At 38.8% G+C, this 12,616-nt stretch overlaps 2 protein-coding genes across 2 annotated transcripts in view; one reads left to right on the top strand and one right to left on the bottom strand.

Annotated features, from left to right (window-relative positions):
* The first annotated feature begins 2,988 nt into the window (after positions 1–2,988).
* LOC108680714 lies at positions 2,989–10,315 on the top strand. The gene is made up of 5 exons (XM_018169602.2): positions 2,989–3,988; positions 4,706–5,022; positions 6,397–6,539; positions 6,795–6,984; positions 7,768–10,315. The coding sequence occupies exons 1-5, from the start codon at positions 3,251–3,253 to the stop codon at positions 7,955–7,957; spliced, it is 1,578 nt and encodes a 525-aa protein (XP_018025091.1). The 5' UTR covers positions 2,989–3,250; the 3' UTR covers positions 7,958–10,315.
* A 914-nt stretch (positions 10,316–11,229) lies between these two features.
* The window catches only part of LOC108680712, a 4,952-nt gene continuing 3,565 nt past the window's right edge, over positions 11,230–12,616 (bottom strand). Inside the window, exon 6 of the mRNA XM_047882926.1 lies at positions 11,230–11,708. Within this exon, the coding sequence (XP_047738882.1) occupies positions 11,519–11,708 (190 nt within the window). The 3' untranslated portion in view covers positions 11,230–11,518. The remainder of the gene's footprint in view (positions 11,709–12,616) is intronic.

The following is a 12,616-nucleotide window of genomic DNA, read 5'->3' as shown; positions in this document are numbered from 1 at the left end:
AGGTGTGCTTTTATGGGAAGTATTTTTGTTTTTGCATGAAGGTGTTCTATGGGGTGCTTTGTGTGCAGCCTGTGACTATCCTGAGTGCTTTGTTTTGTAGTGTTTGGAGTTTCTGTATGTTTGTGTTGGATAGTGCGGGCGCCCAGGAGGGGCTGGCATAAGCCAACACTGTTCTGATGAACTGTTTGTATGTTGGTGCTAATGTTTCTTTGTTTTTGCCGAATTTAGTACCGCCTAGGGCCCGAAGTGAGTTTAGTCTGATTTTTGCGTTGTTCACTAATTTGTTGATGTGAGGGCCGAATGTCATGGAGGTGTTGTAAGTGACCCCTAGTATATCTGTTTCGTGTGTGTGCGGGATCGAGGTGTTGTTTAGTGTGATGTTTGGTCTGTATTGGTGCTCCTTTGTTTGGCTGGTCATTAATGTGTTTGTGGATTTACTAGGAGCAACCTTGAGTCTGTTCAGTGTGAGCCATTGTGATAAAGTGTTGAGATATGTTTGCGCTTGTTGAGTACATATGTCTGCGGATGGGTGAGTGGATGTTATTGTGACGTCGTCTGCGTAGGAGGCAATGTGAATGTTTGGAGGTGGTTCGAGTATGTCGTGCATGTATAGATTGAAGAGTGAGGGTGATAGGACGGAGCCCTGTGGGACTCCGTTGGGTATGAGTGATGTGTGTGATGACTTGCCTGAGTAGTGTACGTATGCTTGTCTGCCTGATAGGTAATTGGCAAGTCAGCGTTTGTTGTTGTTGTGTAGTGTGGTGTTGTAGATTTTGTTTGTGAGAGGGAGGCGAGGAATGGCATCAAAGGCTTTACTGATGTCTATTGTAAGTAGTAGTGTTCTGTGTGCGGGTTTGCGGGAGTTGATGCCATCGTTTATGCTTTGTGTGAGGTTTGTGAGTAGTGTTGTGGTCGAGTGGTGAGGTCTGAATCCGTGTTGTGTTGGAGAAAGTGTAATGTGCGGAGTGGCTGTGTTCAGTATGAGGCGCTCTATAACTTTTGATGGTGTACAGAGGAGTGTGATTGGTCTGTATGAGGCGGCCTCAGTGGGTGGTTTGTTGGGTTTGAGAAGTGTGATTATTTTGGCAATTTTCCAGATGTATGGTATTTTGGAATGTGAGTAGAAGTTGGCAATGTTTGTAAGTGTCGTGATTCCGTATGGGCCAAGGTGTGGTGTATGTTTGTAATGTTGTCGGGCCCAGCAGCGGAAGAGTTTTTAATTTGTTGTATGACCCTTTTGGTGTCGTTTGCAGTGGCTAGGGTAGCTGTTGGGTCTAGTGGAAATTGTTGTTTGCGTCTGATGATGCGTCTGTCTTCTTTGTATTTGGCTAACCTACTTATGTTTGCGTAGTGTTGTATTAGGATGTTTGCTGGTGCTTGTCTGGTGGGGATGTTGTCTGTGTTGGTGGTGATTGCTGCGTTGGTGTGTTCTTGTTTGCTACACAGAAAAGTGACATGAGTTGATAATGCGTGTGAGGACAGAGCGTTCCATGTCTCATACTATTGATGTGAAGTCAGCAATAGCTTCAATGGTATGGTAGCTCATGTAAATTTCATATTAAAATACCGCATGAAGGTATTACCGCTATTAGTATATGCATCTTAACCTAGCTTCTTATGGGTAAGAATAATAAATGCGACTCTTGATCGATTGAAAATCGTCCATTCTCTTGTTTTACCGCATTTTAGGCGTAATTTAAGCTGTTATATGTTAAATTGTAATTACTTGTAATAAAGAATGAGTACTGAGACCGGCTGAGTAACATTAACATCCGATCTTCTCGTTTCAGATGTAACTCAACGCGGAAAGAGTGACGACCAACCTAGTCTTTGCTACGGGCTTTATTTTTGTAATTTATTGTTTTAATTTAATTTAAGTATCATTATGTTTTAATGTAATTATTTTTGTAATTGTTTCGCTGTATTATTTGTACCTTACTGTAATCTGGAACTTCCTGCATCATCTGTTGTATGTTGATTTTTTCTGTCCTACGCTGGTCGTGACAATGTGACTTGTCTACATCTACAGTTTTTATTGAAAATAAAATATATTGATCATCCGTGGCATACTGGATGAAATTTCACCATTTTATTGATCAATATCTATGTAAATTTTTATAAGTTCGTTGCTAAAGTTCAGCCTATAATGTGGCTATCTGGCATGTCTGGCTTTGTCTAGGGTTCAACAACTCTGAATATGAAATCTACGCGCCCTGTGGATAGGTGTTATTTAGACTAATTATTGAGCCGTGGAAGAAATGCAGAGTTTTCAATTTTCCAACAAAGATGTTAAGAAAAGTTGAAGGACGTTTCAACGTCCATGTGATCTTCCTGTATTTTCATAACCCATGCCTTCTTCGGCCAAAAACTTAACACCAATTACGCTCATATAATATTTAATTATTTGAGTGTTTCAGAAAGCTATCAATTAATTAATAGGAAAAGATTGGAGAATATATTTAGCAGTTTATTTATATTGGTATTTCAAGTCTGTATATTTGCTTCGTTTATATTAGTTCATCTAAAGTTTCCTTGTACGATTTCAAAAGCTAGACCGTTTTCTGGGTAACGGCGTCCTGTCTGCCCTAATTCTGCATGCATCATTTTATATTAGTTAAAAATGCTGCCGTTTACAGGCTCGAATAACGTTGGATCACAGTTGTGTTATTACCAGTGAAGTGATCAATGTTTATAACCTGCACGTTTGTTTCAAGTTTGGTAGTGTAATGAAATGTTTCCATATTGGTCAATTCTTTCAATGTTTCCTTATTGATCGATACTGATCAAAATGCTTTCATTGTAAAGATTGAAGGCATCATTCAGTCTCGGATCAGTCGTTTTGTTGATAAGCGCAAGAAAGAACGTAATATTTGCCTTCCAGCTAAGGCTAAATTTCTTGTTATTTAACCCAAAATATGAACGCGGTGCCGTGATCCAATGTTGACACAAAAACAACTGATCAGTGTAAGGCATCTTCGTTTTTTATTAAATTTTTCCAAGCTTTGGTTAATGAAATACTTAATTGTGCAATTTCATAGTCAGTAAAATCATTTCCGGGCTGAGTAAAAAGGCTGTGTTAACTGTACGTTGTTAGATCTCTTTGTTGACTCATGGTGCCAATCTCTCACGTCCGTCTTACAGATAGTGGATCACTGACTTTACAAAGGAGAGCTTCCACTAAGTGAGACTAATTTCTACTTGAAGTTCAGTAAGCAAAATTAAAAAAAAAACCGTGACAAATGTAGAGAACATGGCTACTGCTTTACTGGAGTGCGAAGTTTGTGACGAGGCCTACGACTCGGGCAACCACAAGCCGCTTTGCCTGACGTGCGGCCACACGTTTTGCTTCTCCTGCATTACGAGTTTACTAGGAGTGCCTGAAACCCAAAATTGCCCAAAATGCAGGGGACAAATTTCCCAGCGCGCGGATCAAATGTTGGTCAACTATGCATTGATTCCTTCCGAAGTAAAGGCTCGTCTAAATCCTTTGTGCTTACTGTCAGCAAAACCGTGCAATCATCAAGGGAAGGCACAGGATTACCTGTGCGCGGACTGCATGGAACTCGTATGCTTCACGTGTACCCGCGGCACGCACGCCACGCACAAAATTGAGACGATAGACGACCTGCTTCAGGAAGAAGTAGGACTTGCGGACTCGTGGGCAAAACTGCGGATCACAATGAAGGACAAACTTGAAAGCGTGAATAGTTTCGTCTCCGTTTCTGAGGAACTTTTAAGCTTGATTGATGAAATCCTCAACCTCAAGACAGATTTTAAGGAATGGAAGGATGAGTTGCTGGCCCAGAAAGCGTCAGCAGAGCGAGATCTCGAGGTGTGGGGAGATGAGACAAGAGTAACGGATGAGAACACGAGACAAAAATTAAAGGAATTGATCAGTCGCCTAAAATTGAAACCAGAAGGGAATAAAAAGATACAAGAAATCAAGGCGAGGTTGAATGCAGCCAGCACGAAATGTACTTCATTAGAGGTAAGTTCAATGACATCACCGCCTTTAAACGGATGCTCTGAAATGGATGCAGTATTTTTTATATTAATTATGCACGACTTAAAATTGAATGCCGAACATCATTTCATCTTGAAGGACACGCAAAGTCACACTAGGAATCGCGTTTATGGTCCAAAATGCAGGAAAGATTGTACATGCCACGGTGGCAGAAATTTGGAAAGTGTTTGGAAAAAATTATGGTATAAAATTTTTCACATAAATTTGCAATAAAAAATTGTATATTTGACCCATATGTATATCCCCCTGCTCAAACTGATTATATTGACTCTACTCACATTGCGTTTATTCTAATCAGGAGGTTTGTCTGTCCAAAATATTATTGAAGTAGGTGGAGTGCATGAGTTGTAACGCGGTTAAAAGTTTCTTTTGGAAAACGGTACGAATTTCGGCTCTCTGTTCTCTCTGACAATAACTAATAACCCTAACAGGCTTAATAAATTCACCCCTTCATCTCGACCGCTCATCAAGCTTCCGGTGTTGTCACAACTGTTATGAACCTGTCAACCGCTTTAATTGAGATATCAACTTCCACTCTAAGTTCTTCGTTTGTCTAGAAGGATTCAGCAGTTGGAACACTACTATACAATAAGTTATAAATGAACTAACTTGTGGAAATTAATCTTACCATTGCTCCTAAATTCGAGAAGGCGTTCTAAAAAAATGTTCACTGCTCTACAGTTACCAACGTGTGAGCTCATGCTGCAAGGGGCAGCTTGGACAATCACCAATTCCGATGAAGGAGAGCGAGCCCTCGTTAGCCTGGTCAACAACAGGAAGCCCAGTAGCCTCGTGGTGCTGTCCACCCACACCCGCCCCATCCCGGGGCTGGGGGAGCTGCTGTCCATCCACACCCGCCCCATCCCGGGGCTGGGGGAGCTGCTGTCCCGCCTCGCCGCCCACCACACCGGCGACATCAGCCTGCTGCCCCTGGATTACTTCTGGAGGCCCGCAGGACAGTCGGATGGAGACATGGGAGCCATCATCAGCAAGTCAGGGTACATTGGCCGATGGTTTGACCATGGGTGAAATCGAGGAGTGGTGACATAGAGGAGAAATTTTACATTGGTTTTACAACACTTCTCTTTAACTTCACTTCTTGTTGTTTGTTTGTCTGTCTGTCTGTCTGTCTGTCTGTCTGCTACAAATCTTATAATCGATATTTAACACACTTCTACCGGTCCAACCTATTTGAAATTTGGCACACTTGCGTAAAATTAAAGACAATGCATGAATCAATTGACAGAATAAATTATTTTACAAATTAAAAAAAATATTTTTTCTACAACACTTCTCTTTAACTTCACTCCTTGTTGTTTGCTTGTTTGTCTGCTACAAATCTTACAATCAATATTTAATACACTTCTACCTCTCCAGTCGATCTGAAATTTTGTATACTTGCGTAAAGTTGGAGACAATGCATGAATCAATTGACAGAATAATAATAATAATTTTGCAAATTTAAAAAATTTTATTTTTGATATTAAAAAAGTGTAAATAAAATAAATTTGCTGCTACATCTCTTATAATCGATATTTAACACACTTCTACCTGTCTGATCGATCTGAAAATTTCCACACATACGTAAAGTCGGAGACAATGCATGTATCAATTGACAGAATAAATAATTTGGAATTTTTTTTTCTAATTTTAGAAGTAAAATTTAAATTTTCTTAATAATGATAATAAAATTAGAAATTCATTGTACATGTGTAACATCGAAGACACTGGATTCTTTAGAAGTGTTGTTTTAAAAAGGTAATTTTTAAACGCATATTATTATATTAAAAAATTAAAAATAATTTGTCAGCTACAAATCTTATTATCGATATCTGACACACTTCTACCTTTCCAATTGATTTGAAATTTTGCACACATGCGTAAAGTTAGAGACAATGCATAAATCAATTGACAGAATAAATAATTTAATAAATTAAAAGAAATTATTTCTCATTATTAAAAAATTTTTAAAATAATTTCGTCTGCTACAAATCTTATAATCCATATATGACACAATTTGACCTGTTCAACCGATCTGAAATTTTGCACAACTGCATAAAGTCAGGGACAATGCATGAATCAGTTGACAGAATAAATAATTTTGATAATTTACAAAATTTTGATATCCTAAAAATCTTTTTAAAAATAATTTTTTTTAATATTTGAAAATAAAATTAGAAATTCATAGTTCATGTGTAACATCCAAGACACTGAATTATTCAGAAGTGTTGTATTTAAAAAGTATGTTTTAAACGCATATCATTAAACTCCAACTTCGTATCAAGTCATTTCTTTTATTTAAGTGTATACACTATTGATATCTATGTTGATTTGTGCTTGATATACACATCTTATTTGCTCTGTGATGCAAGTCGCTGGCTCAACGCCGTGTATGGATCGCCTGATGAAGTCCTCGCTTACCTGAAGATCCGACGTCGAGAGCCCAGAAACTTCAGCGTTCGTCTTGCCAGCAAAGAGGACCTCGATAGCTGTGTTGACTTGAAGCCATCTTTCGGTTAGCGAATTTCTGTTGTATCAGGTTGTTTTTACCGTTGTAAGATTTTTATTTTTATATCCTTGAAGCTGTTAACCCTACAAAAACTTCGTTTTGCATCTGAATGATCAGGACCTAAAGCGGCCAGTTTTTCTTTCCCGTGAATACTTCGGAGCAGTAGATGAGTATAAAAATTACGTATATACCAATTCTCTCAAAGAATTATTCGCGTAAAATCAATACTTTTGCTTGAAAGAGGTCCCATTTCTCCAACAGTTAATGTCTGTTGCGTCAAAGGAGCCCCGAGCGACGTTGGCACGACCTTAAATGCCCTCGGCTGTGCGGTCACCCGCTGGCACTTCCCTGACCTGAGAGACGAGGACGTGGACTGGGCGTCGTCCATCCTGTCGCCCTTCAGCAAGATAATCAGGCCAGCTGACCAGTACAATGGGCCTGTCTTTTCTAAGTAAGTTAATTGCGATCCTTCTCGAGGCCAAGTTATAGCTTCTCTTTCTTAACATTTACCACATACGAACAAATACGCAAGCCAACTAGAATACGATGCACTCCTCAATCCTAAAATTTGAGTGCTAAAAAAACTCCCAGACAAGTCGTTAATTATACTAAAAAATATAACTCAGTACTCACTGCAGTGAGTGACAGCGCTTTTTCTCGTCGACGAAAACGTGAAGTCACGGACGGATAGACAGACGGACAGACAGACGGACGGACGGACAGACAAACAAGGCAAGCACAATAGTGCATTTTTTTCATAAATGAGAAAATGCGCTGAAAAGATTCATCATTTGATGAAGAACATCAAATCCCATCAAATATACTGACCGTTCTTAAAAATACATGATAAGCGGCGCATAAACTGGGCTGTAAGATTAATATTGCAAATCGCTCAAGTTCCAATTTTGTTACTTAGACGGATTTATTTAACGAAATTCGATAGAACCAGAAGGTTGGATAAACCAGTTATATATTACCAAATATTCGATAAAAGGAATGCTAGTGATTGAAAATCCCTTCCCTTATACATTTTCGGGGCAGAGTAAATAAGGCCGATTTTCCACCGCATTTATTTGTATTAATGAGATACAAATAAGGCAACTGGCTCATCTCGTCCAATTTGGACTTCTCTAAAAAGCTATTCATATGATATATGAGCTCAAGAAAGCTACAAATGACGTGGCTTTAAACTCAAACGACGATATAATTTAATGCTTGGTATATTTCACTCCAGGGTGGATCTGGTCCTGCCGAGGGACGGCCTTACAGATAAAGGCGCTCGCCAGCTACTGAGGAAGGTACCATATATTCGAATGCTGTTCCACGAACCTAACTCAGCTCACCTGACATCAGCTTGTGGGGATATTCAACCTGGTTCTCAACGTACCGAAATGTCATTCACCAATATTTACCAATGGATATGAAATGTTGCGTCAAAGTGAGCATCAGACTAAGAGAGCTTACCACCATACGAACCACTTTTTCCATGTGCTGCATTGTAACGAATTTATTAAAATTAGTAGTATCCCATTTAAAGGAATAGTGTTAACAGCGTAGAGTTAATCATTCATGTATCTTGAAACTTGTGAACGGGCATAACATAATTTGGAGTAGAGAACTCAAAAAGAGATAAATCAATTGCACTTCATTTGGTTTGATTTTTACTTAGAAGACCAGCGTTAGTCTTTCAAATGAAATGCTCCCTACAGCGCAAAGTTTTAGGGTACGTGAGTTACAAGTTAGTTTCAGTGTTACTACCTACTGCTATACTAATATCGTGGTAATATTTGCAGTGAAATTAGAATTGTCTACTGAAGGTTATAGATGAATTTGTATTAACATTTTATGTATTTCATTTGACATTTGTTCCCGTTTGATTTTTTGTTGATGTTGAGCTCGATAAGCTGATATATTCAATGTCTTAGTTTGACGAACATTTTAAATTTAGTTCGTATTAAAAATCGGAAAGTAGGCTTAGCGACTTGTCTATTACTTGAAATAATTACGAGTTACGGATTATGTGCGGATTTCCTTATAAGCAGCAATATAGCTTTTAATCGTAATCTTAAAGAAACGTTCCGTTGCATTTTGCCAATTTATGTTGATGTTTCACTTAAGTAAGAAGTTACCAATAATTTGCATGCGGGCTGGTTGTTCTCTAGGCCCAAAAAACTTTCCGCAGATGTCGTTTTAGGCTCAACCGCAGTTGATTAGATGCAGGTTGTAATTCCGGAGGGGTGAAATGGGAGCGAGTGAACAAATATTGGACCAGGAGGGGTAATATAAGAGCAAGTGAACAAATATTGTTTTTAAATTCTAAATTTAGATTTTAATTCTATATTTATCATATACTTTGAAAATGATCAAGTTATCGGACTGTATCGACCTTGAATATGCGAACCACCATTCCAAGAATTCCATCCTGCTTAAACATTAAGTAATGATATTAATCGACTGAACAATTAATTGCGATCTGTTGAATTGTTTGCCTGCAGCCACATCAGAGCCTGATGAGATTTAAGATCAATTATCAGGCGAGCTTTTGTCCTGGGAAGAGTTTTGGCTCTTTATGTTCAGATTTCTCCGTTTTGTTCTTTGCTTTCTTCGTAGTTTTATATGACCGCTTACTGCAGCACCATGCGACCCCCCAGGTCATCCTCCTGCAGTCTCATGGCCACGACTCACGCCACGTACGTGTTAGAATAATAACATTGATTAATTGTTGAAAATTTTTGTCTAGAAGCCTTACACTATACCTCGCTCGCAATCAACGTCTCTCGAATAGGAACAATAAACTTTTTATTGTTGAATTTCAGTGAAGAAACAGGCCTATTAAATGAACACAATTATTATTTAAATTAATTCATTATTCGAATTTAATTTTATCTGTCCTATGAGAAGCTCGCCACAAGCAGGTCAGCGTGTCTTGTGCACTTTTCTTTACCCATAGGAAATGAATAAAAATTTGTACCTGTAATCGAGTAAAGGTTATTGAATACTCGTCGCAGCCTCTTAATACAGATTGTACGCAAATTTTGAAAATTTGAGTCATAGGCGAATATTTATATATACACGAAAGTTACGAAGAGCCATTACTAGTTTCATACTGGTTCCGTCTAATCAAAATCGTAGTCCTTGTCGTGACATCCGTAATAAATTCGTTTAAATGCGCTCCTACTGAATTGTTGCCATTGAACCGTTGCCAATGAGCCCGATGCCACTGTTACTCTGCCCCTGAACCCGTTGCCACTGAACCCATGGCCACTGTACCTTTGTAACTGAGCCCGTTGCCACTGAACCCGTTGCCACTATACCCTTGTAAATGAGCCCGTTGCCACTGACCCCATGGCCACTGTACCTTTGTAACTGAGCCTGTTGCCACTGAACCCATGGCCACTGACCCTATGGCCACTGTACCACTGCCGCTGAACAAGCTATGGCAAGCAAAGATGTCGATGAGAAAATTCGTCGTGATATAAAATTTTACATATCTTGAATGTTCATACAGATTCCGTATAATGAAGAATTCAAAACCATTGATTAGTAAGCGTACGAGGAAAAGAAATGTGCATAATTATTGATGGAAGAAATTGTTGTTCTCGTCAGCTGAATGAACGTAATTAACGAGAAGTTATAATGAAGATTTACTACTTATAGAAGTGCGGCGGTCATAACTGCAGATAAGGGAAATGACATATACAAGGAGAGGAACATTCTGACTTGTTTGCCTTCAGCCTGTACGAATTGAAGCCGTAGAAAGCGTATACGCAGTCGGAGGAGTGAGAGCCCTTGAATGCGTGGATCGCTACGGTGGAGCAATGAGAGACGAGTTGACGCTTGAAAGATGCATTCAAATAGTACATATACGATAGCTCTGGTTCTTGCAATAACAGGTTATTGCTTGTTTCTTTATTGTGTTCTGCGATATGAGTGGAAAAGACTATGGTTTTTAGATTTTTTCCTGCAACTCCTCAAAATATTTTCTGCACCTGGAACATTTTCTGTAATTTTACAACGAGAATGTGGAATTTTTTATATATATCTTAATATAACTTTTACCTCGTATGAGTTAATTTTTCTACCCAGAACGCAGCTGCCATCCGTAGATGGTTGTCTAATTACAGCTTAGCTTATCACTTTGTCGACCACGTAGCAATTATGTGTTGCCGTGGTGAGTTGTGAAAGTGGTTATTCACCGCTATGAAAATGAATCAAATTGATTGTGAAGTGAAATTGAAAATTTTCCCCTTCTTCCTACTTGTCATAAATCGACCAACGACGTGTTAGAAAATATGTTCAGTTGAGCTACGGCATCGCAAATTAATCGTGCGACCCAAGAATCAAAACTATAATTAGTTTATGTCGCGCTGTCAGCCGACAACGCTAAGGCTGCTCATTCAGTTGCTCCTCGATAATGCCATGGAATGTTTCAAAGTACAGGGAAATTATTCTGTTTTCAAACTGATAAACTGTGCTGGGGAATTTTCACCGTGGTTCGGTTTCATCCGCTCGAATATTAAAACTTTATTATCAATTCATCTAATTCGAAAAGTGTCTATTTTAAAAAGCAGCCGTGTATTGATTTTCGAGTTTACATTAACGAAATGTCTGGTGTGTCATTGCCCGACATCCTTTGCAGCAGCGTCTCACTCATGACCAGGGATCGCTATGGAGGAATATCAAAGGATACACAAACTCAGGTTCTGCTTAATGTTTAAATTGAATGCTATGAAAAAGGTATAAAGTAATTGCATGAACCTGCATGCAAATTGTTCAGAAAAAATTTACTAATTATCTACCGAAACTAATGCTGTGAAAATACAAATGCTCATTAATGAAGGCATCTACGCCGTTAAAGCTATTCACTCTCTAAGGATATTTATTATTTAGGAACCTCACATTATTTAAAATCTAAATGTAAAATGATAATTTTAAGCTGTGGTTGATTATGTCTTCTAGCCTGACCCTAACTTCCGATTGAGATATTATATCCATTGAAGAATGTTGGTGGTTGACAACTCGATGCAGTCCGCAGCAGCGTGAACATCCCTACAAGCTGCCGTGAGGTGCGCGGCGCTAGGCTCGTGGTACAACACCCGAATATTTGGTATCTTCTGAAACAGCTGACGAGCGCCTACGGCAGAGAGATGATCCCTTGGCAGGACAAGCTCCACGCTGGAATGGTATATAACAAATAACAGAACTATATTTATTTCGAATTATCAGGAAAATTCATTCGTAATTTTGTTTTGCACAATATTATGTACGAATGAATACTCAAAAATGGAGTTTAAGTAATATTGGATAAAATGGACCAGTCGCCTACTTTACGTATTAGATTAAGGTGTTAAAAATATAAGAAATGGTAACATATTTGCATATTTTGTCACCTTGTGACTAGTGCTATTTCGTTGCAACGTAAATAAAAGAAACCGGCTAGTATGAATCAGGATACTTAACTTAAGCTTAGGTTTGTAAACGTCAAAGGGTGAATTTCATATTTCAAGAATACCAAAAATGCGGTTGGTACGTGACAAAAATGTGATTTCCCAGCATGAGTATTCGCTGAACTTTTCCTGGCTGCAGCTTCGCCCGATAACGTCGTAATTAAAGGGACTGTCAAATACTAGCAAGCATTCTACCATCTGGGTGATACGGGCAGCTCTGGATTAGGCGAATTGAACTTTATATTGAGTTCTTATGCATTCAATTCTATCGAGTCTTGATGAAATCAATTTTGCATTGAGTCGTGTACTTCAGAGCACCTTAGGAGCATCGATACGTGTATTTCAGCGCAAGTTAGTATAGGCATTACAATAACAAAATATTACAACACATTTTAGTTTGCTTGCATTTTTTGGTGTTCGACAGAAACAAAGCACATATTTAAAAGACAGTCAGGAACTCTTGAGTATCTTGAGTAACCTCAGAGTGAGCCAAAATGTTTTACTTGTTTCCCTGGATGTGGTGTCGATGTACACCAATATTCCACTGGATGAGGCAATTGATGCAAGTGTGGCCGCATATGATGCAACAGACTGCTCATACGCAATAAACAAGATTAACACGATGGACTTTAGAGA

This window comes from Hyalella azteca, unplaced genomic scaffold, assembly GCF_000764305.2.
Source record: "Hyalella azteca isolate HAZT.00-mixed unplaced genomic scaffold, Hazt_2.0.2 contig11637, whole genome shotgun sequence".
Classification (NCBI taxonomy): Eukaryota; Metazoa; Arthropoda; class Malacostraca; order Amphipoda; family Hyalellidae; genus Hyalella; species Hyalella azteca.
The sequence above is the reverse complement of the archived record's forward strand: the minus strand, read 5'-3'. Positions and strand labels throughout refer to the sequence as shown.

Excerpts from the sequence above, each read along its gene's own strand:
- LOC108680714 (XM_018169602.2), top strand. The coding sequence starts at position 3,251 with ATGGCTACTGCTTTACTGGAGTGCGAAGTTTGTGACGAGGCCTACGAC. Across the intron at positions 5,023-6,396 it reads GCCATCATCAGCAAGTCAGG|TCGCTGGCTCAACGCCGTGT; the intron begins GTACATTGGCCG and ends CTGTGATGCAAG. Across the intron at positions 6,985-7,767 it reads AATGGGCCTGTCTTTTCTAA|GGTGGATCTGGTCCTGCCGA; the intron begins GTAAGTTAATTG and ends ATTTCACTCCAG.